Source organism: Gopherus flavomarginatus, chromosome 2 (assembly GCF_025201925.1).
Source record: "Gopherus flavomarginatus isolate rGopFla2 chromosome 2, rGopFla2.mat.asm, whole genome shotgun sequence".
NCBI lineage: Eukaryota > Metazoa > Chordata > Testudines > Testudinidae > Gopherus > Gopherus flavomarginatus.
This window is the reverse complement of record NC_066618.1, coordinates 241,217,216-241,245,081: the sequence shown is the minus strand read 5'-3', so window position 1 is coordinate 241,245,081 and position 27,866 is coordinate 241,217,216. Positions and strand designations below refer to the sequence as shown.

The window sequence follows — 27,866 nt, the reverse complement described above, 5'->3', positions numbered from 1 at the left end:
GCCAAATTAAAGTTACTCTTCCCTGGTAGAACTTCCAGGGTAGGGCTGTGGGTTTGTAGCTACCCTTCCTAGTGAATACATGTACCTCTCTCACTGGGAGGGTAAATCCAGTCCTCTGTGATCCCTGTGTTCAGGTACAGTTAACATATCACAGTCCTTGGTTATTTCAGATGAAGTTCAGACCTTTCCCAGTGCCAAGTAAGGAGATGTGAGCCTTGTTTTGAAGAGAAGTACATTTCAGAAACAAAGACAATATCAACAATAACTTGATTTGGTTTTATTTCTCCTACATTCTGTGTGTAAAAAACAAAACTGGGCTTGGGTGGGAGGATAGGATCGGTTGTTTGTTTTGCCTTTACAGAGGCTATTTTTGTATTTTATTTATTTTGCAAGTGATGGAAAAACACCAATACGCAGAAGTGCTTAGTTCATTTTATAAAGTCTTTGCTTTGTAGTACAGCAGAACCAATAATTATTCAGAGCTGATAACTACTACCATTCCCATTAGGATTATTTTACTTGAAATGCCCATTGCAAGTATGAAGAGTAAAGACAGAGTAACTAACAGTCCAGGTAGTATTTGCTTTGATTTGCACATATTTAAAAATTAACATAATTCATTCCATTATGAAATTTCTTATTCTACTGATTTCTTTTTCTCTTTCTCCTGCTAGTCCATCAACTTTATCTGAAACACTCTCTTGTTTGAAATAAATAGTGGGGTGGAAAACCATATAATAAACAATAAGACAAATAATACCTAACCCCAGAGTGAGAACAATTGTGATGCTCACAAATGTAAAATATAATTGCTCAGTAACTGAAGTCTTCCAGAACAAACACACACACATTATGCCTAAAGTTACAAGCACATGAGTGGCATAATAACTAGAAATATACATTTTTGTTTTTTCCCCCTTGACATTAAAAAATGTAAAAATAAGAATGATCCCAACAACAGTCCTGTATAAAAATTCCATCCTCTTAGATGTGCAGAATGTAGTGTGTTGCTTCAAAGTCCAGCTGAACCCCAAGGTCCAAAGAAATATTAGCAGAAATATACTACTTATGATATTTAATAGGGTGACCAGTGCAATACTCAGTATCCAAGAAGTCAGTGTGAACAGTTTATACAAGAGGTAGATTAACTTAGGAGGCACCCCAGAAAATTGATTTTTATCAGGCACAGATTTTCGTAATGATATCTGATAGTCAAGAGTTGACCAGGAAATGCTGCTAAAAGATGTGATGATGGAAGCATCTAAATAAAAAACAAGGATAGATGTTAGTTCCATGGAAAAACTTCATATATTTTTACTTAAACATTCTCTATATCTGAGAGGAAGAATGGTCCAGTTGTTAGAGCACTTGTGAGATCCAGGTTCAATTCCTTGCTCCTCCACTAATTTCTGTGTGACCTTGGGCAAGTTACTTAGCCTTTCTGTGCCTCAGTTCCCCATCTGTAAAATGGGGATAATAGCACTGGCTTACTTCACAGAGGTGTTGTGAGGTGAAATATATTAAAGACTGTGAGGTGCTCAGTAATGGGAGCCATAGAAGTACTTTAGATACCAACCTATTCAATAAGTGAAAACAAGATAGACTACTCTGAAATGATTCCGTTGGTTACATCCATTAGCTTTCACTTATCAACACAATACAATGTTATTGTTAAATATTATTATTACAGATTTTAAAAAAATATTAATGTTAATGTTTAAAATTAAATAGACACAAGTTAAGAGGGAAGGTACTGTACATCTGTGATCAGGCTTGAGTTATGAGGGATTACAGATATCGGTTGCAAGGGTAAAGAGATACATACATATCGCATAACCGACATGGACTCAGATTGGGGTGCAAGAGTTTTTCAAGTGTCAGCGGATAAGTGGGCTCGGGTACGCCACCCGTGGAATGTATAAGGAGTCCAAGTCAGTATCGGTGTAGCGAACTTTTCCAGAGTTTAGTCAAATAGATAACCTAATAGAGGAGGTTTTTAATTAAATGTTAAATACAATTGTACTGGGATGTGACAGGGTATACTTTAAAGTGTTACCTAATACTAGGGATTGCCTTCTTAGTGGAGATTTAACTATATTCAACTTTCAAATGAGAGAGACTTACACTGACTGAAGGCAGCCTTGTCATGCTCCATCAGGATGTAAATCTGAAGAATGAGCTGGGGTGAGGTCTCCAGGAAAGTCTTAAATACCCTGAGCATACTAATATCAGTCACTGCATCAATGGCGCGTTTATGAATGATACTGGCAGGGCCCCTAGTAAGTTTATCTCCTGAGCTGTTTTGTTTAAAAGCAGCCTGGTAGCCATCTTTCAATGCAAACCAATACCTACAAAGAGAAATATATATACAAAAACGTGGTTAGATGGATTGTTGTTTTTTAAGCACTGTTCTAAAAAATAGTGAAAACTAATTAAGCTTTCAGCCATTTTGTTCTCAGTTCAAATTATCATTATTTGTTTTTAATTCTCTTTGAATGGAATCCTTTACGTCTTACTAACGCAAAAACGCACATTGAGGTTAATGTTAGTGATGGGTGCAATCTAGGAAACTAAACTGAATGGAACGAAATTGGCCCGAGTAAAGACCATAGGACTGAGTTAATTAACTTCAATTTCTTTAAACAGGATATATTTCTGAATCTCCCCTTTGCTGCCTTCTTGTCCCCTTCTCTTTAGGATGACACTCTGATTCATTTTTCATGCATCCAAATCCCTAGATGTACACATGCAAACTGGAGATTGTGCATACATGAAACTATGCGTGTATGTATGTGTCCCTTAACATGCACATCAGCTGATTTGCACATCTACATCAAATTTGCACATTCTTTTGTAGCTTCATTTTTTAAAATCTAGCCCTAATTATTTATTAAACACCCATAGGGACTTTCAATATAGAAAATAACTCTCAAGGGGACACATATTTCATACAATGACAAGATCTGGACGGTGTCATATGATAAATCATATTCTTTGTCAGATATTGAGGGCATATAAATGACCTCTCAAAACATTTCTGTTTTCTCCTTAAGGCTATATAATCGTTTCCTTTGAAAGAAAACTAAATGGAATGATACATAGTGAATCATGACAGATTTACTTCCTGCCTTGTGAAGTACCTTTTCTGTTCAAGATATCTATATTGCCATGTGGGAGACCTAGGTTTAATTCTCAGTACCAAGTCATTTTTTTTTCAGCCCCAGAGGAGTTGGCAGGGTTGTGGAAATAGAGTGCTTAGCCTTAGCCCCTTGAGAAGAGGGAACACTAAACTCTAGCCAAAAGAGACACCATTTGGATATTTAAGGAAGCAACTGTGATCATCTGCACACAGAAATCTATTCAGTCCTCCTTGGGGAAAAAATGATAGCTGCAAGCAGACATAGGACCAGATCCCTAGCTGGTGTAAATCCTTTGACGTCAAGAGTTGCACCTGTGCTAGATAAGGATCTGGCCCATTGCCTCCAAAGTGGAAGTTTAAAGTAGGGTGGGGAAACCCTGCAGATAGTAGATATGGTGAGCCAAGTCTAAAAGAACAGGCTCTAAGGGCTAATTACCTCATTTCTTTCCTGTGGAATTGTTTAGCAATAAACAAAGAGTCTTCAGAACCAGTTAACAACAAACATACAAGAAAGAGCATCCCCTATTAAGTATCCATGTAGGCCCCACCCCTGTCATCTTTCAAGGCAAACTAACTATCTCTTCCACCGAGTGCTTGCCCAGTGATTCATAAACATAATCATAAGTGATTCATAAACATCTGGTGCAAATTGTCTGCTGAAGAGAGACCATTCAATTATCATTGAGTCCACTTTCAGATCCCTGGAACTTCCACTAGCCTTGTCCAGAGAACCTATTCTGACTCCACTATTGACAAAACAATGGGAAAACAGCCGTTCCACTAGGGAATTGACCTTTACTGTGCCTACTTTTTTTTGGTGTTGTGTCCCGTGGTTTAGGGTTTTCCTGAGAAGGCTGGTTCCAGCTCTGAAATATATACTAATGGTGAACAAATTTTAGAATTTCAGATTAGGCTCAAAGTAGCATCCAAAAGTTTGGACATTTGTCTAACATGTTCAAACCTCTTTGCTTTTCAAATCAGACTGTAAAACACACCAAAAAAAACCCTCTTGACTCTATTTGTGCCTGAAATACCACATAAAAAAATAGACTGTTTTCAGAGATGCTGAAATGCCACAAACTTTCTAAAGCTCAAAAATATTCATATTTTGAGGTAAGTTTCTTAATTGAACCAAACCACTTCACATCACTAGAATATACACTCTCATCATAATGCCTTGTGCACACAAAAAAATGCTGCAAAAGTTATAATTTAATTTAAAATAACACATGATTTATAATATAGACACCACTCCCCTTCAAAAGAGAGCTGTTTAGGAGCAGAGAGATAGGGTGTGCAGCATCTAAACCTTTTGCAGGGCACCTATTCAAGTAAATTTCTACTATACCCTTCATTGGACACATGCAGAGATCTATTTATCTGTTTTATACTGCTGCCCATCACCATAGTACTGAAACTTTTCCATGTAAAATTAATAGTGACATTCTGAAAGGATTCTAATGCAGGGACAATTTAAGCAAATCTCAGACTTCTTGCAGAGCCATTCTAGGGGGCTTCCAGTCACAAGGCCCAAAATTCTAAGTGTGACATCTCTCCCTATATTTGGCCAACTATTCTACGGTGCTAGCTAGGGATTCACACCAGGGACATGGGTGGGGGAAATAGTGATTGTTTACAGAAATGGAATGCATCTGAGAACTGAGTTAAAATGAGGAAGCTACAATCACACCTGGCTGCTTCAGCAGAGAGTGAACAGGCATGGAAACCGAACTACCCTTTTCACCAGCGCAGGTGGGTGATCCTTCCAGGTCAGGGGTGAGGCACATTGGTGGCCTGCAGTACTGCAGCTCATGACAGATTTCAGTCATCTGAATTTTAAATATGTCACCTTTCACCAGCAGTAAGGGCCAAATCCTGCTCTGTGACCATGGAGGATACAGGTCCTATGACAATGCTATGCTTTAACAGAGGAAAAGGAGAGAGGCGGGGTTTGAACCTCTATGCCACCTGCCTGCATCAGTGCTCTGCTTTGTGTGGGCTCCTTGTGTCCCAGCAATGCACTACCCATTGTCCCCAAAGAAGGCAGGGTGTACACCAGCCTTGGGGCTAAGCATTGCAGCAGTCACAGCTATGGAGCAGCTACGCTACTACTTTATGGCCTACAGGGCTGATTCCATGCCCTTCTCCTTGCAGAAATCCTTATAATGCAGCCTTGACACGCAAGCTGTGCAGTTCTTCCATGATTAGGCTCTGACTCCATTACTTAAAAGAAAGAAACTCACAGGTGGAATTGTTTTCTTGTATTACATTTGTTGCATATTTATTTTACTGTGTTCTGAGTAATCTGCCATAAATAAAATCCTACACTGCTTGGCAAAACATCTGTAACTTTTTCAAGTTATAAAACAATTAAGAATGCAAACATCTGGTTCTTGCCTCCAAAATGTAAACATCTGTAGAGTTTGCAATGTTTTCAAGAAAAACTGTTAAAGTAAATCAACCTGTTACACACACTTAACCATCAGAGCCTGAGTTTGTCCAAACACCAAGTAAGTGCAAATCTGATGCACTGAATATGAGCTCCAGAGCTCAGACCTGGGGGAGCAGACATGGTAAGAGGTGAATACCTCACATGTTGTTAAAGGGATTCCTCCAGAAAAAGGTGTATACTGGATATTATAGAATCATAGGACTAGAAGGGATCGTGAGAGGTCATCAAGTCCAATCCCTTGCCTCATGGCAGGACAAAGTATTATCTAGACCATTCCTGACAGGTGTTTGTCTAACCTGCTCTTAAAAATCTCCAATGATGGAGATTCCACAGCCTCCCTAGGCAATTTATTCCAGTACTTAACCACACTGACAGTTAGGAATTTTTTCCTAATGTCCAGCCTAAACCTCCTTTGCTGCAATTTAAGCCCATTGCTTTTTGTCCTATCCTCAGAGGTTAAGAAAAACCTCCCTCCTCTTTTTAACAACCTTTTACGTACTTGAAAATTGTTATCATGTCCTCCCTCAGTCTTCTCTTTTCCAGACTAAACAAACCCAGTTTTTTCAATCTTCCCTCACAGGTCATGTTTTGTAGAACGTCAATCATTTTTGTCGCTCTTCTCTGTACTCTCTCTAGTTTGCCCACATCCTTCTTGAAATATGGCACCCAGAACTGGACACAATACTCCAGTTGAGGCCTAATCAGTGCGAAGTAGAGCAGAAAAATTACTTCTCATGTCTTGCTTACAACATTCCTGCTAATACATCCCAGAATAATGTTTGCTTTTTTTGCAACAGCATTACATTGTTGACTGATATTTAGCTTGTGGTCAACTATGACCCCCAGATCCCTTTCTGCAGTACTCCTTCCTGGGCACTCATTTCCCATTTTGTATGTGTGCAACTCATTGTTCCTTCCTAAATTGTGTACTTTGCATTTGTCCTTATTGAATTTCATCCTGTTTACTTCAGACCAGTTCTCCAGTTTGTCCAGATCATTTTGAATTTTATTGCTATCTTCCAAAGCACTTGCAACCCCTCCCACAAACTTTATAAGTGTACTCTCAATGCCATTATCTAAATCAGGGGTTGGCAACCTACAGCACGTGTGCCAAAGGTGGCACGTGAGCCAATTTTTACTGGCACACTACTGCCAGCCAGAGTCCTGTCTGCCGGCCCCGCTCAGCCCGCTGCCTGCTTGGGTGAATGGAATCCTAGGCCGGCAGTGGACTGAGCAGGACCAACAGCCAGGACCCCAACTGACAGAAGCCGGTGGCCAGAACTCCAGACCGTCAGCTGGCTAAGCCGCTCAGCCCACCGCCAGTCTGGGGTTCCATCTGCTGGCCCCGCTCAGTCAGCTGCTGGTATAGGGTTCTGGCTGCTGGCCTGTTGCCAGCCAGTGTCCCGGCCCCACTCAGCCCACTGCCGGCCTGAATGGACGGACTCTCTGGCTGGCAGCAGGCTGAGTGGGGCCAGCAGATGGAACCCCAGACCGGCAGTGGGCTGAGCAGCTCAGAGTGTTACTGGTCTGGGGTTCCGTCTGCTGCCTGCACCGCCATCCTAACTGCCGGCACCACTCATCCCACTGCCAGCCTGGCTGAACGGAATCCCAGGCTGGCAGCGGGCTGAGTGGGGTCAACGGCCAGGACTGCGGCTGGCAGGAGCCGGCAGACAGAACTCCAGACCAGCGGCGGGCTTAGCAGCTCAGCCCACTGCTGGTCTGGGGTTCCGTCTGCCAGCCCTTTGCCAGCTGGGGTCTTGGCCCCGTTCAGTGCGCTGCTGGCCTGGATGGATGGAACCCAAGCCAGCAGTGGGCTGAGTGGGGCCAGCGGACAGAACCCCAGACCGGTGGCGGGCTGAGCGGCTCAGCGTGCTGCCGGTCTGGGGTTTCATCTGCCGCCTGCACTGCCAGTCTGGGGTCCCGGTCACAGGCCCCGCTCATCTCGCTGCCGGCCTAGATAGACGAAACCGCGGGCTGAGCGGAGCCAGCAGTTGGGACCCCAGCTAGCAGGGGCCGGCAGACAGAACCCCAGACTGGCAGTGCAGGTGGCAGACGGAACCCCAGACCGGCAGCACGCTGAGCCGCTCAGCCCACTGCAGGTCTAGCGTTCCATCCGCTGGCCCTTGCCAGTCAGGGTCCCTGCCGCTGGCCCCGCTCAGCCTGCTGCCAGTCTGAGTTTCTGTCGGGGGGCCCCTGTAAATGTAAAATTTATTACTGGCACGCGAAACCTTAAATTACTGAAGACTTGGCACGCCACTTCTCAAAGGTTGCCGACCCCTATCTAAATCATTGATGAAGATCTTGAACAGAACCGGATCCAGAACTGTTCCCTGTAGGACCCCACTCGTTATGTCCTTCCACCTGACTGTGAACCACTGATAACTACTCTCTTGGAATGGTTTTCCAACCAGTTTTGCACCCACCTTACAGTAGCTCCATCTAGGTTGTATTTCTCTAGTTTGTTTATGATGTCATGAAAGACAGTATCAAAAGCTTTACTAAACTATCAATTATCTATTCTCTCAGGATAGATTTGTTAGCATGTTCATAAATTATACATATTTTAGTATCCATTCTGGCCACTCAAGCAGCTCATTTGAATATAAAACTTAAACTTATATAATTCTTGAAACAACCCAAGATTTCATCTAGCACCTGTAGATTTGCATATGAGTTGAGTGCCATAAATAGACTGACATGCAAAATCAGGTCTATGAAAAAGTTTGCTCATTACAAAATAGCAACTACAGCTGTCCGCGATCTCAGCAGTTTAATATATTTTAAAAGAACACATTTCATCAATTATGTTACAAATGATACCTCACTTTACTAAACATGAAAGATTTTTTTTTTTAAATTCACTCTTTATTCTGTTTGTTTATAATATGTACTCCCTCATTTTGGACAATGAAAATAGATTGCCAGTTTCACTTTTTTTTAAAGTTAGTTCCAATCAGTTTTGCTTTCCGTTTCTTATGTATTAGCTCAAGGTTGCAATATTGGGAGGCAATACTGTAGAAGAGTGTTTATTTTTTAAAAAATATATATTTCCTTATTAATTAAAAGTATATCCATTAAAAACATTTATACTGATCTTAGATTTGTAGGGAAGAAGTGTTCACACACAATCTAAGTTCTAGGACAAACTTGATTTGGTCTTGTCTCTCCTGTAGGGCTAAATATAAAAGTGCTATTTTTAAAACAATAACCGTTCGATAATATCTTTTTATTATTCTAGAGTTTGCTAAGAATTTGGTACTTGACAGACTACAGAATAGAATGTTATACTTTATTTACTCCTGAAAATGTCACACATCAGCTGTAAGTATTCAGCTGTCAGTTACTGCTTCTAGAAAGCTCATTTATTTTTATAGATACTGGGAGAGCCGGGGGGAAAGTGGTTCTGCCTTTGTGATATTGTCTTCACAGGCTGGAATGGAAATATGCATCCATTCCAAAGTGTCTGGAACAGAAGGATCTTTTGGATTCCACTCTCCATCTTCTGCCTTGAGCAGAGAGCAGGATTCAAATCAGACAGAGCTAGCTGTGAGGGCGCAGAAAATCACTGTGGACTGTAATCTCTGCTGCTTTATTTCCCACTGTGATCTCTGATTGACTGTCTCCTTTTATTTTAATAGCAATTTCTAATTATTTTTCATGTTGCTAAAATCTAAGGGCCAGGTCAGTCATCGCCTACATTGGGGAAATCTGTGAAAAAGGCAGGAATCTTTGCTTGTTTCTACTCAAAATATCCTCTTCATCATTTAATCTGGTGGGCCTGTTCTCCTATGAAACTGGCCTCCTAAAACCATGGCAACATGCACAGGTCAAGGCTGCCTGTATTTATTGCTTTATGACCTCCCTGGCAGCACACCTGCTGCTTCCATAGATATGAGCCTTGAAGGATGCAGCTCACATAAAGTTATTGACAACAGTGTTTCTCCTTAAATCTTAAAGGGAAGTAGTCTCTTCTGTATGTTAATCTTCTGAATACTAAAAAGGGGCAGTTTAAGTTCTCAGTAGTTACAAAACCAAGTTTATTTTGTTTGTTTGAAGGAAAGTACCCAAAATAGTAAACATACACTGGCAGAATATGAACAAATACATATTATTATTTAATCTCTAGCATAGGGGTGGACAACCTACAGCCTGGTGGCCACATCTGGCCCTCCAGATGTTTTAATCCGTCCCTCAAGTTCCCGCCAGGGAATGGGATCCGGGGCTTGCCCCACTCCATCCGGGGAGTGGGGTCAGGGTTAGCCCCGCTCTGCACAGCTCCCATAAGCAGTGGCATGACTCCCCTCCAGCTCCTACACCTAGGGGCAGCCAAGGGACTTTGCATGCTGCACTCGCAGCTCCCATTGGCTGGGCAGGGGGGACATGCCGCTGCTTCTGGGAGCTGCCTGAGGTAAGTGCTGCCTGGAGCCTGCACCCCTGCCCCCCACAGCCCTGCCCCAGCCTTCACCCCCCTCATAGCCAGATGTGGCCCTGAGGCCAAAGTTTGCCCATCCCTGCTCTAGCGCAATTAAACTATTGCAGCATCCATCTTAACATCCTCTCTGAAATTTCGTCTTATAAATCCTCTACTTTTTAATGTTAATTGCCTCCCTGTCCACCAGTGGAAAAAGAATCACTTTTCTTGAAGAACTTCTTGCTATTTGCATTAGTTGCTTGAGGTATAGATGCCTCTGTTCTGCATTTGTGTTGACTTGTACAAAATCCATACTTGTAGCAACAGAGCCTTTTGAAGTTTTGTTCTGAAATTCTCTCATCACTTTTTGTAAAATGCCTTGACATAGTCCTGGGTGCCACAAAACATACAAACTTATTCCAATTCCTAATGGACTTAAAAATTCAGCTTAATTAAAATGATTTTCCAGATGCATCTGCTTCTGTTCAGACAAATGTTTCTTGTCCCTGATTTTACATATCAAGAGACATGACGGCAGCTGCTAACGTAGCCCTCTGTTGTGCCACAATCAGCTTCTGAAGTTCAATCTTTCTCAGGTATCCTGAAACTCACCTAGACTCTGATCCTGAAAACTGCTCCAGATATGTGGACCTCTGCACCCAGGAGTAGAGCTGCTGAAATTAATCACTCCTTTCCTCCAGCATTCACTGTTAATGCTTTGTCCTATTTGTGTTTATCACTGTCCTGTTGTCTGATCTGAAACCTACTAACATCTATGGGAGCCTTTCCATTGAGTTTACATGGGCTTTGGATCAGGCCCCAGTAGGTAGATTATGTCAGCTTAAATCACCAATAATCATAATAATTTAATTCCATTAAAAAACTGTTGAGAATAAACATTATGTTAAAGGAACTGAATGTTTACCATTCTTTCCATTTTAATAGTCTAAGCTCTTATTAGCAATATAAACAAGGATTTTTAAATATATGGGTGACAGAATACACCCCTGTATTGATACCCTACATGCTATTGTAATAATCTTTGTACACGGTATGCCTTTTAAAGTATCATTTGAAAACTCATAACTTACTGGTCAGTTTTGTCCTCATAAGATGTGTAGCAACATTGTATATGAAGTTACAAGATTCCCCTGTACGATATTATTAACACAAACCCCACAGCCTGCCCAGGCAGAAGTCAGCAAACAGGTCTGTCTTAAACAAAGGAATGTGCACTAAGCAGTAAACAGGATCATCAAGCAGGAAGGGAAAACAAAGGAAGCTCAAACAGATGGAAAAAATCCAGTACGGAACATCCTTCCACATAGACTGTCTCCTGTTTCTCAGCTGGAAATGGTTTTCAAGAGCAACAATGAAACTATAAAAAGGAGGGGCAAACACACCAAAGAACCCCTCTCTCTCTCTCTCTCTCTCTCTCTCTGTGCTAGCCCACTGAATTCTCTGCACTTGAGAAGACAAAGGAAACAACCATTGGACTCTGGGGAAGCGGTCCTGATCAACCACTCTCAGGCTGGATCTCTGGGCTACAGCCCCCTAGTTCCCAACCACATTAACAACACAAGCCCAACTTGTTTTTTGGCATCTGTAAATTATCCTTCAGGAGTCTGTAACAGCAGTGACACAAAACATTGTCTTAGAAACCATTATTGATTCATTCCTCACAAGGTAAAAAGCATTTAGGAAAATTGGTTATCATACTGAAAGGCCTGGGCACATACTTCCTTACTTAACCTCTCTATCCATAGCTCAAAAGAGGTTCAGCTTATTCCCATTTCTGAGTTGGGAGAGCCGGCCTGTCCTGCTTGCAGTATACTCCCTCTGTCAATCTGGATGTCAGAGTACGTCTACACTACGGAATTATTCTGATTTTACATAAACCGGTTTTGTAAAGCAGATTGTATAAAGTCGAGTGCACGTGGCCACACTAAGCACATTAATTCGGTGGTGTGCGTCCATGTACCAAGGCTAGTGTTGATTTCCTGAGCGTTGCACTGTGGGTAGCTATCCCATAGCTATCCCATAGTTCCCTCAGACTCCCTCGCCCCTTGGAATTCTGGGTTGAGATCCCAGTGCCTGATGAGGCAAAAAACGTTGTCGCGGGTGGTTCTGGGTACAGCCTCACCCCTCCCTCCGTGAAAGCAGCAGACAACCGTTTCGCGCCTTTTTTCCTGGGTGAACTGTGCAAACGCCAAAGCACAGCAAGCATGGACCCTGCTCAGCTCAAGACCGCAATCATGGACGTTGTAAACATCTCACGCATTCTCGTGCAGTCTATGCTGAACCAGGACCTGCAAAACCAGGCAAGGAGGAGGCGGCTACGGCAGCGCGGCAACGAGAGTGATGAGGACATGGGCACAGAATTCTCTCAAACTGCTGGCCCTTGCGCTTTGGAGATCCTGATGGTAATGGGGCAGGTTCTAGCCATTGAACGCTGATTTTGGGCCCGGGAAACAAGCACAGACTGGTGGGACCGCATAGTGTTGCAGGTGTGGGACGATTCCCAGTGGCTGCGAAACTTTCGCATGCGTAAGGGCACTTTCATGGAACTTTGTGACTTGCTTTCCCCTGCCCTAAAACACCAGAATACCAACGTGAGAGCAGCTCTCACAGTTGAGAAGCGAGTGGCGATAGCCCTCTGGAAGCTTGCAACGCCAGACAGCTACTGGTCAGTCGGGAATCAATTTGGAGTGGGAAAATCTACTGTGCAGACTGCTGTGGTGTAAGCAGCTAAAGCAATCATTAAGCTGCTGCTACGAAAGGTTGTGACTCTGGGAAATGTGCATGTCATAGTGGATGGCTTTGCTGCAATGGGATTCCCTAACTGTGGTGGGGCGATAGATGAAACCCATATCCCTATCTTGGCACCGGAGCACCAGAGCACCCAGTACATAAACCGCAAGGGGTACTTTTCCATGGTGCTGCAAGCATTGGTGGATCACAAGGGACATTTCATCAACATCCACGTGGGATGGCCGGGAAGGGTTCATGACACTCGTGTCTTCAGGAACACTATTCTGTTTAAATGGTTCCAGCAAGGGAATTACTTCCCAGACCAGAAAATAACAGTTGGGGATGTTGAAATGCCTGTAGTTATCCTGGGGGACCCAGCCTACCCCTTGATGCCATGGCTCATGAAGCCATACACAGGCAGCCTGGACAGTAGTCAGGAGTTGTTCAACTACAGGCTGAGCAAGTGCAGAATGGTTGTAGAATGGGCATTTGGCCGTTTAAAGGTGCGCTGGCATACATTACTGACTCGCTCTGACCTCAGCCAAATCAATGTCCCCATTGTTATTACTGCTTGCTGTGTGCTCCACAATCTCTGTGAGAGTAAGAGGGAGACCTTTATGGCGGGGTGGGAGGCTGAGGCAAATCACCTGGCCGCTGATTATGCACAACCAGACACAAGGGCGATTAGAAGAGCACACCAGGAAGCGGTGTGCATCAGAGAAGCTTTGAAAACAAGTTTCACCACGGGCCAGGGTACGGTGTGACTGCTGTGTTTGTTTCCCCTTGATGAACCTCCCTTCCCCCCCTTGTTTGACTCATTCCCTGTAAGCAACCCACCTTCCTGCTTCGATTCCAGCTTGCTTCCTAAGGAAATAAAGTCACTATCGTTTAAAAATCATGTATTCTTTATTAAGTCATTATAAAAAGAGGGAGAGTACTGACAAGGTAGCCCAGGTGTGGTTTGGGAGGAGGATAGGAGGGAAGGAAAAGGCCACTAAAAAAATTTCAAAGTAATGACAGACTTTTAGTTGGGCTGTCCACGGAGGTGGAGTGGGCGGGTGCACGAAGCCTTCCCCCACGCGTTCTTACATGTCTGGGTTAGGAGGATATGGAACATGGTGAGGGGTGAGGGTGGTTACACAGGGGCTGCAGCGGCACTCTGTGACCTGCTGCTGTTCCTGAAGCTCCATCAGACGTTGGAGGATGTCAGTTTGATCACGCAGCAGCCCTAGCGTTGCATCATGCCTCCTCAGATCTTCCTGCCGCCACCTCTCATCTCGAGCGTCCCTCCTGTCCTCACGTTCACTGGCATCTTTCCTGTAATTTGATACCACATCCTTCCAGTCATTCAGATGAGCTCTTTCATTGCGGGTCACTTCCATGATTTCTGAGAACATTTCATCTCGCGTCTTTTTTTTCCACCGCCTTATCTGAGATAGCCTTCGGGATGGAGGAGGGAAGCTTGAAAAATTTGCAGCTGCATGAGAGAGGGAAAAAAGGGAGAAGTATTTAAAAAGATACATTTTACAGAACAATGCTTATACTCTTTCACGGTGAACAACACTATTCACCTTACATAGCACATGTGATCTCACTACAAGGTCGCATTTTGCATCTTAATATTGAGTGCCTGCGGCTCTGGTGTTAGAGATCTCACAGACGCAGGTCCGGGCAGCAGAATTTGGCTTGCATGCGTCCATAGTAAGCCACTGTCTTTCGACTTCTGCAGCCTTCATATACACAGTGGCCTCCTTTCCCAAATACCAAGCAAAGTCCATCCAGTGCTGCTTCTTTCCTGTTAACATGCAGAAACAGAAACCACCACCCCCCATCCAATTCTCTGGGATGATCGCTTTACCCATCCCCGCACTGTGTGGCTGGTATCATGGAACATCACTGCTAAACACAACCCCTTCCCCCGCCCCCCACCGCGTGGCTGGTAGCAGGAAAGATCCTTGATAGCCAAACGCAAAAAAGCTCAGCACCAATCCCCCCCTCCCCCTGCTTGGCTACCTGCAAGGAAGGATTTCTATTAAGCAACAGGCAAACAGCCCAGCAGGAATGGCCATCTCTGTCCCCTTAATTAAATTCCTGAATTTCAACTAGGTTACCATGAATGATATCACTCTCCTTAGGATAACACAGCGAGACAAAGAATGGATGTTGCTTGAATGCCAGCAATCACCGGGACCATACGCAGCTAGGCTTTGTCATGCAATGATACCAGATTACTTGCTACATGCCTGGCGTGGTCAAGTGTCCTACCATGGAGGACGGAATAAGGCTGCCCTGCCCAGAAACCGTCTGCAAAGGCTTTTGGAACACCTCCAGGAGAGCTTCATGGAGATGTCCCTGGAGGATTTCCACTCCATCCCCAGACATGTTAACAGACTTTTCCAATAACTGTACCGGCTGCGAATGCATCCCAAGTCCTCAGAGCAAATTAATCATTAAAAAATGCTTGCTTTTAAATGATGTTTTATATTTACAAAGCTATACTCACCAGAGGTCGCTTCCATGGCTTCATTGTCTGGGCTACTGGCTTGGGAGGGTTGGGAGGGTAATTCCGTCTGGGTGAGAAAAAGCTCCTGGCTGTTGGGGAGAACGGAGTGCTGTGTGCTCTCTGCAAGCTCGTCCTCCTCTTCCTCCTCCTCATCTTCCCTGTCCGCAGAATCCTCAGCCATGGCTGAGATTACCACCCTGACCTCAGAATCCACGGACAGGGGAGGGGAACTGGTGGCGGACCCCCCTAGAATTGCATGCAGCTCAGCATAGAAGCGGCATGTTTTCGGCCCTGCCCCGGACCTTCTGTTTGCTTCTTTGGTTTTCTGATAGGCTTGTCTGAGCTCCTTAACTTTCACATGGCACTGTACTGAGTCCCTGGTGTGGCCTCCCTGCGTCATGGCCTTGGAAATTTTTTCAAATGTTTTTTCATTTCGTCTTTTGGAACGGAGTTCTGTTAGCAAGGAATCCTCTCCCCATATAGCGATCAGATCCGGTACCTCCCATGCGGTCCATGCTGGAGCTCTTTTTCGATTCTCAGGAGACTGCATTGTTACCTGTGCTGATGAGCTCTGCGTGGTCACCTGTGCTGGTGAGCTCTCCACGCTGGCCAAACAGGAAATGAAATTCAAAAGTTCGCAGGGCTTTTCCTGTCTACCTGGCCAGTGCATCCGAATTCAGATGGCTTTCCAGAGCGGTCACAATGGTGCACTGTGGGCTACCACCCGGAGGCCAATACCGTCGATTTGCGGCCATACTAATCCTAATCCGACATTGCAATACCACTTTCAGCCTTCTCCTCTTGTCAAGGAGGAGTACAGAAACCAGTTTAAAGAGCCCTTTATATCGATATAAAGGTCCTCGTTGTGTGGACGGGTGCAGGGTTAAATCGGTTTAATGCTGCTAAATTCAGTTTAAACGCGTAGTGTAGACCAGGCCTCAGATTTCATTTGTTGACAACCCATTTCACACTTCTCCTCCCCGAGGCCAGATTTTTTTACATTTAGGATTCTCTTTGCTCAGCCTTGGCAAGAATAAACCATTCTAGCCTGGATAGAGCCAGATATGGGGTATTCCCCAACAAATAGCTCTCTCCAGGACTCTTATCTGTATCACCCCTTTGCTTTCTGCTAATTTCACCCTTAGCCTCCTTTGATATAACACCTAACAGTTAGGCAGGTTAATATCAAACATAACCTGACGAGGATATATTTATTTTTAAAAAATACACCTAATGCCCTCTTTCTCCTCAGAGAAGGGAAGCCAGAGGAGGGACTTAAAGAACAGGTGACAGAGCAATGAACCAAGATGATCTTAGCAGCAGCATTTTGAATGGATTTGAGAGGGGCAAGAGTATACAGTGAGAAGAGGAGGGGCCAAGGACAGGGTCCTGAGAGACTCCTACCAAGAGAGAGAAGCTGATAATGTTCCTTTAATACTGAAGGATAAATCTCAGTATGGCTAGACAAATCCACCAAATATATAGGTCTGCTAAGTGGATAAAAACGTGGCCAGCCAGATAACAGGGACATTTGTAGCCCAAAATTAAAATCTTGTAAAAACAAGCTTTTATAAAACCGAACACCAATTTTCAAAATGAAAACAATCCTTTTAAAACAAATTAATATTCTGCAGCAGTGTTAGAAACACTAGCATTGCAACAGGAAGAACATGAAAGTAAAACTGACTGTAAACAAAAGTGAAACTTAGTGAAAGAATATATGAGAGGCGAAAGTAAAAAAAGAAAGTAAAGTAAACTGGATCTTAAAAATTATTTCGCTCTTAATAATCTAAAGTTTACTGGTAAAGAAAGTTGTTTGAGATTTTTCAGTTGGCATAAATGCACTTTTTTAGAATGTCCACAGTTTATAAAAGTATTTTAAGGAGCATTTAAAATGAGCATTTTCTTCTATGAAGTACATGCTAAAGCACATAATTATAGTGTCTTTGGCAAGTCTACATTTTCCCAGCAAGAAACCTGTTACTCACAACAATCATACTCATAGATAGATTAAGATCCAGAACCTCTGAATTTCTCAACAAGAAGTTTTCACGTCGCTTTTAAAAGGGAAGTGATATGTAGTCTCAACATAGATGCAAACTGAATTGAAAATTACTTTTAAAAGCCATAAACAGAGCTGAAGGAAAAATTTTAAATTTACTGAACATGCACCTGTCAGCAAACAGGGATTTTAGTCACCATGGACGTGAGCCTGCAAACACTAACTACAGAGCTCAGTGCTTAATACCATGAGTAATTGCTCATTCCTATCCTCCAAACTCAACCTTCTTTCTACCCATATCACTGCACCTTCCATGTTAATGAATTTCTTTCACCTCAGCTACCCTCAGGGGAAATTCTCCCCTAAGTATCACCCTAAAAACTTCTTTTTCTTTATCAGTTACACAACTGACTTTCTCTGTCCAACATTTTTATGTAATATGTCCTGTATAAAGAATGTGGTACCAAATTAAATTGAATTGTAACAGTTACAGCTGAAATAATTATTGATAAGGAAAATGAAAGAAGTAAGACTTATATCTACATCAAAAACACCAAATTTACCACTAGCATAAGGGAACACAATTCCACTGACATAAGTAAAGTTGTGGTTGCTGTCACAGCAGTAGATTTGATCTGGAAGTTGTATTAACATAACAATAGGGCTTCTGGTTTAATGGGTTATTAATTTCATGGGGTGGGTATTTTTAGCAATATTTGAGTTTTACGTAGATGTCGAAAAACTAGGGTTTTTCGGGGCTCTCTCTTTGTACATACTGTAATGAGTAATGTATATTATATAATAAGTAATCTCTTTGTAATGTTACCTAGTGCACTTAATGTTGTACTGTTTCAAACAGCACTTTGTTAAAGCACAGTAAGGAACCTTTAGTGTGTACCAACAGGGTCTACACAGACCAATTAATGCACAACATATTAGTGTGACTTAAAAATCATGCCCCTGAATTAGTCCGCATTAATGCTCTATGTAGACAAGGCCTTAGATACAAGTAAGCACTTCAGGTGTTTTTCCAGAGTTTATGGAATAAACTCTGGTTTTTATTGATTGATTGAATTTGGGGTGTTTTCGTGCTGTTTATCAGTTAGTGAACCACATAAAAGCAATATGATTTATTTTTGTAATATTTGAAAGTTGGCATTTACCTTGTAAAAATTCCACCATGCAAGAAATGAAGTAGAAAAATCCAGTTCAGCTTCCCAGGATCAGGACTTCCACAGTCATCTTTAAACCATTCATAACTAAATATCTGTACTATTATTGATGACAGCAACCTAAAAACCAGTGTCAAGATACCTAAAGAATATTGTCCCTCACAGAAATAGTTACTAGTGACCCAGATATCTGCTGCAATATCAGCTACATAAATTAAAATTCCAAGAACTGACATAGTAAAATTCCACTTAGTAAATGTCATTATGAGTTAGTTTTTCATTATTGTCACTGTGTTATCACTTAATATAAGAAGGAGAAGAAGTCAGAGCATATCTAAATACACTCTTACACCTAGTGATACAACCTTCACATAATGTTTTCTATAAAGGAAAGCTGTAGTGTATATTTTCAGTATGGAAAAATGAATCAAAATAAAGAGAATTCAAGTTTTATGCTCTTTGCTAGAATACTAAACTAATTCCATTGCTACATGTCCATTCCAGAAAGCATACATGTAAACATCTTTTTAATTACGCTGGTAGATGTCATTCTTCCTAGTTGCTGGCTCCTGAAAAGAAGAATAAATGAAGAGTCACCAATAACAAGAGCAATAATTCAGAAAAGCATAAAGCCCCGCAGCAAGTCACATATAATTTAAAAGGAAAAGAAAAGTGTATGGGGGATGCTCATGAACAATCACTGGGGAAGATAAACTTCTGACCAGTTGAAATTACTCTCCTGACAGCAGTGATTCTGAACCTTGCCCAGTACCAGTGATGGAGCTCAGCCCCCAGTTGCTATGATGAGGATGGTTACCAGTTGTTCTGTACCATCTACTGGGAATGATGGGGAATCATTCCTATTTTTACCCAGGCACCCCCGGCCAGCCTCACCTGAGGCCAGCCAGGAGCACTCACGGGCTCATGACAAGGACGGCTAGTAGTCCTACTGCACCATCTGCCACCAGGGAGGGGAGAGGAGCGGATACTGCTCTTCATTGCTGCAGCATCGCGTCTACCAGCAGCATTCAGTAGACATAGGGTGACATTCAAAGAAGTCAAGAAATGATTTCTTTCCCGTTTCTTTCACGTGGTGGGGGAGGGAGCAAATTGTCAAGCTATACCCTGAACCATGCCGGACAATGTGTTTGAACATGCAGGCATTGGGAGCTCAGCCAAGAATGTAAATATTTTTCAGAGACTGCTGTGGACTATGGGATAGCTGGAGTCCTCAGTACCCCCTCCGTCCCTCCATGAACATCATTTGATTCTTTGGCTTTCCATTAAGCTTGTCATGCAGCACTGTGTAGCCTGGAGATTTTTTTCAAATGCTTTGGCATTTCGTCTTCTGTAACGGAGCTCTGATAGAACAGATTTGTCTCCCCATACAGCGATCAGATCCAGTATCTCCCGTATGGTCCATGCTGGAGCTTTTTTTGGATTTGGGACTGCATTGCCACCCGTGCTGATCAGAGCTCCACGCTGGGCAAACAGGAAATGAAATTCAAAAGTTCCCGGGGCTTTTCCTGTTTACCTGGCCACTGCATCCGAGTTCAGATTGCTGTCCAGAGCGGTCACAGTGGTGCACTGTGGGATACCGCCCGGAGGCCAATACCGTCGATTTGTGGCCACACTAACCCTAATCCGATATGGTAATACCAATTTTAGCGCTACTCCTCTCGTTGGGGAGGAGTACAGAAACCGATTTAAAGAGCCCTTTATATCGATATAAAGGGCCTCGTAGTGTGGACAGGTACAGCATTAAATTGGTTTAATGCTGCTAAAATCGGTTTAAACACATAGTGTAGACCAGGCCTGAGTCTATGAGCTGTGGAATTCATTTTCTTTGTCTCACAAAATTCCATTCAGTTTTCGTTGAATTATAACTGTTAAAAGTCACCAGTTCCCTTCTATTCTCTCACATGCATGTGTCAGGAAAATTTTGGCAGCATACCAAAATAACCAAACATATGAACATTCCAAAATGTCAGGCTCACACCACAACCAAAGCAGTATCAGACAGACACTTAATGGGGAACACCTGGGGGCCACCAGCAGAGCCGGGGCAGGAAGGATTGGAAGGAAGAGAGTTGGGCTGGGCTTGCTTCAGATTTTTGGACATCTGCCCACTAAGAAGTGAACTGAGACCATTAGCTAATATGACATAGACCACAAGAAAGACATGACGATTCTTAATTGATATTGACCAGACCAAATTTTGAATAGTGACCTAGCTATTACGAGTCTCTTGTTCTGTCGACTTCCTATCTCAAGTCTTGGCCTACCTGTGGTCAGTAGAGTGACATACTCTCAGAACTCAGATACCTGGAGTCCCTTCATCTGACAAAAAAAAATTTTTTCACTAACTTCTTCCAAATATCAAGAGCAATTGACATGATCTGGGGAGGCTAGGGGAGTAAACTTTGGTTCACAGTATTGCATGAGCTAAACTGAACTTTGCTCTTACTAATATTTCATAACCTAATAATAATTCTTTCATTTATGTAATATTTAAATTGGCAGCCTGTTAGATATGTTCTTCAGAAAAAAATAATGCTCTGAATATACTCGATATATAAAGGTCACTTCACTAACCCTTAATATTTAACTGCCATTGTAATGGGTCACAGTAACTATTGCACAGTTTTTAGGATGGTGGATGAAGAATAATATCACTATTTGAAAATATAAGAAGGATGTAGCTATTGGCCACTACAGGAGGCAGAATAAGACTAGATGAATAAACAGTCTGATTCAATATGGCAAGTCTTATGCTTCTATTTGGACAGGGATAATATAATTGTTGATGTTGATATCTTCCAGGATAGCAGGATTAACATGTATAATGGGCAATATGCTATGGGATATCTGGGGGCAAGTTTTTAGGTGACTTCAGTCATGGTCTGTGATTTTTGTGCTTGAAATATGTGTGTGTAACTTGGGTAGTTAGACTTCTAATTACTCATATGAGCCCCATCTCTGTATTCTCATTTCAGTATCTGAGCAACTCATAAACATTAATGAATTCATCCTCTCCACACCCTTCACTAGGGAAGCATTATGATCAGTATTTTGTCAAGGCAGCACAGGAAGTCTGTCACAGATCCACAAACTGAATCCATATCTCCCAAACTTCACTCTACTGCCTTAATCACAAGACCATGTACAAATACCTTTTTGCAGATACATCTGAATTGTCAACTGGAAATCTGATGCTTAATGTATACAAGTGTTTATGTGTAATCTATGACAGTACTTCCAATAGTTAAAGCATCTCCTAATGCCATGTCGGGTACAAGTTCAATGCTGACTTGGAGAAGGGTGTTGTCTCCTATGCCCTACAGCACTTGGAATCTCCTAGTCCCTGATCCAAGACCTCTAGGCTCAAAACTTACTTACCATACAAGATCTGTTAAGATATCATCCATAAGAAGTACAATTTAAGTATCCTGTGCTGAAAAATGTGCCCATTCTGAAACCCAGCATACTTTTACACAATCATTCTGAGATAGAGCCAAAACTGTAAAATACTAAAAAGTAGACCTTTACCGCTTGAAATATATTTAAAAACACTATCATAAAACGCAAACTTACCTTAATACCTGCCAGGTCAAAGTTTTCACTGTCAAATCCATAGTCTGCTCCAAGCAGCTTTGAGGGTCTGAACATTTCTCATACTTTCACTGTGTGTCTGGAAAGTATGCCATCAGCAAAAGTGAAAGGCTATGTGGCATAATGGAAACTGAAACTTAAATCACCTGTTGACCATGTGACATAGTTAATAAACTGCTAGCTATCTGGAACTGTCAATCCTTATGAATGTGTATACATTATTTGAATAAGAATTCTAAAAGAGCCTTGATCTATGGATTTTTAATATAATCCTAAAATAAAGGTTATTTAACTAAATCTCATTTCAGGTCTTTCACTCCATAAAAGTATATCCACCTGTTGAAATAACACTGGTTTCTTAAGACTTATTGATCAAAATCTATATACATATATGTAGATTTAGCCAAGCCTGTGAATATATTTGACTTATTAATAAATAAAGAATTGTTCAGCAGTTGTCTTTGCAATAAGATACATTGTGAAATGTATACAAATGGTAAAGGTTTTGCTTTTTCATGCAATGAGATGAACAGATGGCAGATGAATATGTTTTGATGCTTGGAACAGGTAAGTGGTACAAAAAAATTCTCTCTGGCAAAAATGCAATAATGGGGAAGCATAAAGATTCAACAGATTAAAAAGGGAACATCTGCTGATTGCTAGAAAATACATATTTTTAAGTGTTTTTTAGCTGCAATTGCAAAAGTATCAAAATAAACAAACAAAAAAGCTCAAACAAAAAAAATCCTATCTCACTAATACTTCTAACTAGCACCTTCTAAATTATATTGGAATGATTTATTTTGTGAAATCATCTGCATTACCCTATTCAGCAAAGTTTGTATAATAAACACAGAATTGTATTTCCATGCTTAGATGCTATTATTTAGCCTCAGTGAAAAGCTTTTACTCTCAGCAGTTACACATATCACAGGCAAAAGATAAAAGCTGAGAGCCACATTTTTAAAGGTGTTTAGGTATCAAATTGCACCAAAATATTTTTTTTTAAACTTGGCCATGAGTTAATATCATTTGGTTGTATAATACAAAGCAACCTCATTTCAAAACTTATTTTGTTTAGTTCTTTTGTTGCTTATAATGTTCACACTCCCTGTTCAGACTATTTTTTTTCCAAATAAATAATCTTTGGTTAGTATGCTTTTACTAAAAATTTGAATTGGAGAAGCTGAAGCAAATCACTGTCCACTCTAGAAGCTCTAGTAGAATTGCAAAAGCATATTAACAGCAGCCACTTCAGTCAGTGCATACTAGTAACAGCTATCAAAGTTTTGTACCTAGTGGTCAGGTCCTGGAAAGGAAGACCAAAGGCTTTCTTGTGGCAGAAAGAACCTGTAAATTAATTCCTCAAAGGATATTACTGCTGCCATCTACAGACCAAATAGCTTCAGAGCTCCTACATGTAATTAGAAAAGATATTATTTATTTAGAAGAAATTTACACTGACACTAAAAAAGAAAAAAAGACATTTGATGGTTGATTTGATAAGCAGTCAGAATCTTACCATTCAAAGCAATTAATGAGGAAGAAAATCGCCAGCACAGTTTGTGGGAGATTTTTAGCAAATTTTAAGAGGTACTTATACTTTCAGGATTATGCAAAAAATCTGAATTTACGTTAGAGAGAGTCAGCTACCAAAATAGACAAGTTGTCTAGATATCTTCAGGTCCCATCATTTTTAAACCTGTAGACATCACAGACATGCCTATCCCAAGAGCCAAATTTTACCTGATGGCTGAAAATAAGTTTTATGGAGCCCGAAACAGATTCACATGTACACTGCAAAAACAGCATTTTAAGGCACCTGATTTCTGGCTGAGGCCAATTCCATTCATCGATCTGTGCTCAACTATAGACAGTAGGAGTAATCTAGAAGGGGAAGGGAAGGTTGTGTGCAATGGCCACTGTTGAGTCAGAGCATACATATATAACATGCAGCCTTAGCCCCTCTGACTCCGAGCAACATCCTGTAATTGCCCCTCCAAGGCTGAAGATCCTGGAAAGTGAGAAATTAATGTGATGAGTGTGATATAAATAATGGTTCAGATAGATTAAAGAGGCTGGCTTGGCAAAATTATAAAGGCACCAGAATAGAGACAGCCAGTAAGCGTCCTGTTGTCCATCTGCTGTCTGGAATTTCTGGTGTGCACCTATAAACAGCTCCAGCCAGAATTTGGTCCCAGAGAGAGATTTTTAATCACTGCATAAAGGATCATCAACAGAAGTAATACTTTTCAGACCAACATCATAACACTGTCAGACTTTGGTATCCCTCCCAAAAATCCTGCTTGTACAGATAGCACATAATTCTAATTGTGTCCCTCCCACTGGATCTGTGAAAGTAGGTGTGGTGATCCATGGGTTTCCTGTATATAGTTGTCTGTCAGGTTCCATTGTTGAAGCTGATCATGGTATCCAGGGAGATTTCCACCACAACTTCAACAACCACCACCCATCCATTAAACTCTCTCTGGAACACTCCCACACTAGCATGAACTTCCTGGATACCACCATCAACTTCAACAAATGAACCTAAAGACTACTATATACAAGAAACCCACAGATCACCACACCTACCTTCAGAGATCCAGTGGCCATCCCAAATGCACCAAGAAATCTACAGTCGGGCATTCAAATACCACAGAATATGCTCCAAGGAGAAAGTCCAGGATATACAGCTTAACACACTAAAACCATCTTCTCCAAAGAAGAACACTTCACCAAAGAAATAGATCACATCATGGAATGGACCACCCAAATACCCTGAGAAAACCTGCTTCAGTATGGAAATAAAAAAAAATCTCTGACCACACAACTTTGGTTGTCACCCCACTGGAATCCATATGGGGTATCATTAAACAATTACAAACCATACTCATGGGGACTACATCCTGAAAGAAATCTTTCCTGAACCCTCCTCTTCTGGCCTTCAAACAACCCCCCCAGCCTCTCCAAATTCATTATCAGAAGCAAGCTCCCCACAAACCAGGACATACCAACTCAAAGTGGCACCAGCCGCTGTCAGAATAGATGCAAAACCTGTAGACATATCTTCACTGCTAGGATGATCAACAACTCCCACAACACACCTTTGAGATCCATGGATCCTACACATGCGTTATCTCAACATATGGTGTACCTCATCCAGTGCACTAAATGCTCCAATAACAACTATGTGGGTGAAACCAGACAGTCACTATGCTCTCACATGAACTTATACAGGATAATGATAAAAGACAAAAACACCATATCACCTGTGGGTGAGCACTTTTCACAAAACAAGCCCTCTGTATCTGATTACTCAGTCCTCATTCTCAAGGGAAATCTGCACAACAAATTCAAAAGATGAGCCTGGGAGCTTAAATTCTTAACTTTGCTAGACACTAAGGCCATGTCTACACTAGCACTTATGAAGGCAAAACTTTTGTCAGTTGGGGGTGTGAAAAAGCACCTCCCTGAGTGACATAAGTTTTGCTGGCATAAGCACTGGTGTGCATAGTGCTATGTTGGCAGAGACACTCTCCAGCCAATATAGCTACCACCACTCTTTGAGCTGGTTTTATGATGTTGATAAGCGAGCTATCTCCCGTTGGCATAACGCAGCTACATGAGCGTGCCTAAGCTCATATAAGCTTAAGCTTGTAAGTGTAGATATGGCCCAAAATCATGGACTGAATAAAGACAGTGGACTTATGACTTAGTACAACAATCTATAACCCACTAGCAATCCCCAGCCCCAGATGCTTTTTTCCCCTCCTTTCCTCCCCCTCTGACCCCTCCCCCCCCCGAACTGGAAGATTGTTAATGGGCCACTTCACCTTGAATGGTATCAGAGGGGTAGCCATGTTAGTCTGGATCTGTAAAAGCAGCAAAAAGTCCTGTGGCACCTTATAGACGTCTGTTAGTCTATAAGATGCCATAGGACTTTTTGCTGCTTTCACCTTGAATGGTTCTTTGAAATACGTGTTAACTACTTATGCTAAACTATCTGTTCCAACTTGTATTTAGCTGTGACACTCTTGAGGCTTGCGGCATTTCTCAACCTGGGGTCCCCTGTGGTGGGTCGCAAACAGGTTTCAGAGGTTCCGCTAAGCAGGGCTGGCATTAGACTTGCTGAGGCCCAGGACAGAAAGCTGAAGCCCCACTGCCTGGGGCTAAAGCCCTGGGCTGAAGCCGAAGCCTGAGTAACTTAGCTTCACAGGGCCCCCTGTGGTGTGGAGCCCTGGGCAACTGCCCTGCTTGCTATCCCTTAACACTGGCCCTGACTTTTATATGCAGAAAAACATTTGTTGTGGGCCATGGAGTTTTTATAGCATATTGTGGGAGGCTCAGAAAGAAAAAGGTTGAGAACCCCTGCTCTACATTACAGAGTTAGGGGGACGTAAGCCTTACGGCGACCTAATTATATCAGTGTACACACTACAGCCTTGCTCCCGCCAATGTAATTGACATAACTCCACCTCCATGAGAGGCATAGAGCTTGTCAGCATAGTTAGGGCAACACAGTGTCCATGTAGACACTGCATTACTTATATTGGCTGTTGGCTGTCATTCTTCTCAATTTCTAGCAGGGGCAGCCAGGCTCTAGCGGTCACTGTGGGGCAGGGTAGGGGGGCCTACAACTAGAGCCTGGCTGCCCCCCTGAGTTTCCTGCTCCCAACCAGGCTGTGGCCACCCCGCTTCCCACTAGCAGCCAGACTGCCCCCCAGGTCCCAGCTCCCCCAGCCCAACTGCTGCCCAGGCTCACAGCTTTGAGCCAAGCTGCGACCACCTGGCTCCCTGCTCCCAGCTGGGTCCTGCCCAGTAGCTCTCAGCTCCCTGCTGGGAGCCATGGTGCTGCCTGGAGGCTCCCCACTCCCTGCAAGAAGCCTACCGGTTGCACTGAGGCTGCCAGCTCACTGCCAAGAGCCTAGAACAACTTGGCTGCCCTACAGCAGGTTGCTGAGAGCCCGGGAGAGAAGTCAGGCTCCTGGTGGCGGGGAGCGGGAGCCAAGAGCCCGCAGGGACCAACTTCTTTCAAGCTTACAAAGAGCTCTTCCTCAGGTCTGGTAAATGTACTCAGAGCATCACAAGGTGAAACAGATTGTTTATTGTAAGTAGTTAACACAACTACAACAACACTGCAAGCCAGGAAGTGGTGCATTCCTCAGAATATTGAAGGGAGCTGCAATGGTGACAAAAAGTAACCTTGGGCACCCTCCGCCAAGATGTGTAAAGATCTGTTGGACTACAACACAGAATTGGGTCATAACCCACTCATATTGCACATGTGATATTAATGTATGTTAAACAGTGTAATAAGAAAAATATTGGTTATTTGCAATGTTGGTAAGAATATGTTGCTTTGAGACTTTTTTCCTCCACTTGTCCACAAATTGTCCCCTGCCCAACCTGCGTACCTTCTAACTGCACTGGTTTTGCTCTGTCTGTGGCTTTTTAGGCTATGGAGGAAAGGGCAAGTGAGGCCCTTATAATTTAGTAATTTGTAAGTATCTGTTTATCAGACTTATACAGAGATTATTTCCCAATCTTCAAATGAGCACTTTTCCTCACACCTAAGCTGCAAAACTTGGCTAATTAACAGTACTCTAAAGAAATTCACCATTGGACTGGGACGAGGCAATGCAAATTTCAGCCTAAAGGCAGAATTTGTGGGGAACTTCGAAAATGGAAAAAATGTGGGGTATGGGGAGAAGATAGTGGAAATCAGTTTACGAATGTCATCCATCATAGTTAACACCTGTTATAGGATGGCTTGAGTCTCGTGGTAACTTGTACCATACTTGGCTCCCTTGGACAGACTCAG

The 27,866-nt window shown here is 42.4% G+C and overlaps 1 protein-coding gene across 6 annotated transcripts; it reads right to left on the bottom strand.

The window, feature by feature from the left end:
• Window positions 1-261: 261 nt before the first annotated feature.
• Window positions 262-22,158, bottom strand: XKR9 (XK related 9). Of its 6 annotated transcripts, none has more exons than XM_050941125.1 (4): window positions 22,025-22,158; window positions 18,422-18,999; window positions 2,125-2,348; window positions 262-1,261 (listed from the first exon to the last, which is right to left on the bottom strand). In XM_050941125.1, exons 2-4 carry the CDS (start codon window positions 18,691-18,693, stop codon window positions 618-620), a joined length of 1,140 nt encoding a protein of 379 aa, XP_050797082.1. In that variant the 5' UTR covers window positions 18,694-18,999; window positions 22,025-22,158; the 3' UTR covers window positions 262-617. The 6 variants fall into 6 exon arrangements, with proteins under 6 accessions (XP_050797082.1, XP_050797086.1, XP_050797085.1 ...); XM_050941129.1 differs by lacking the exons at window positions 262-1,261; window positions 2,125-2,348 and adding exons at window positions 13,641-14,230; window positions 20,667-20,770 and having other exon boundaries at window positions 18,944-19,001; XM_050941128.1 differs by lacking the exons at window positions 262-1,261; window positions 2,125-2,348 and adding an exon at window positions 13,641-14,230 and having other exon boundaries at window positions 18,944-18,999.
• Window positions 22,159-27,866: the final 5,708 nt, after the last annotated feature.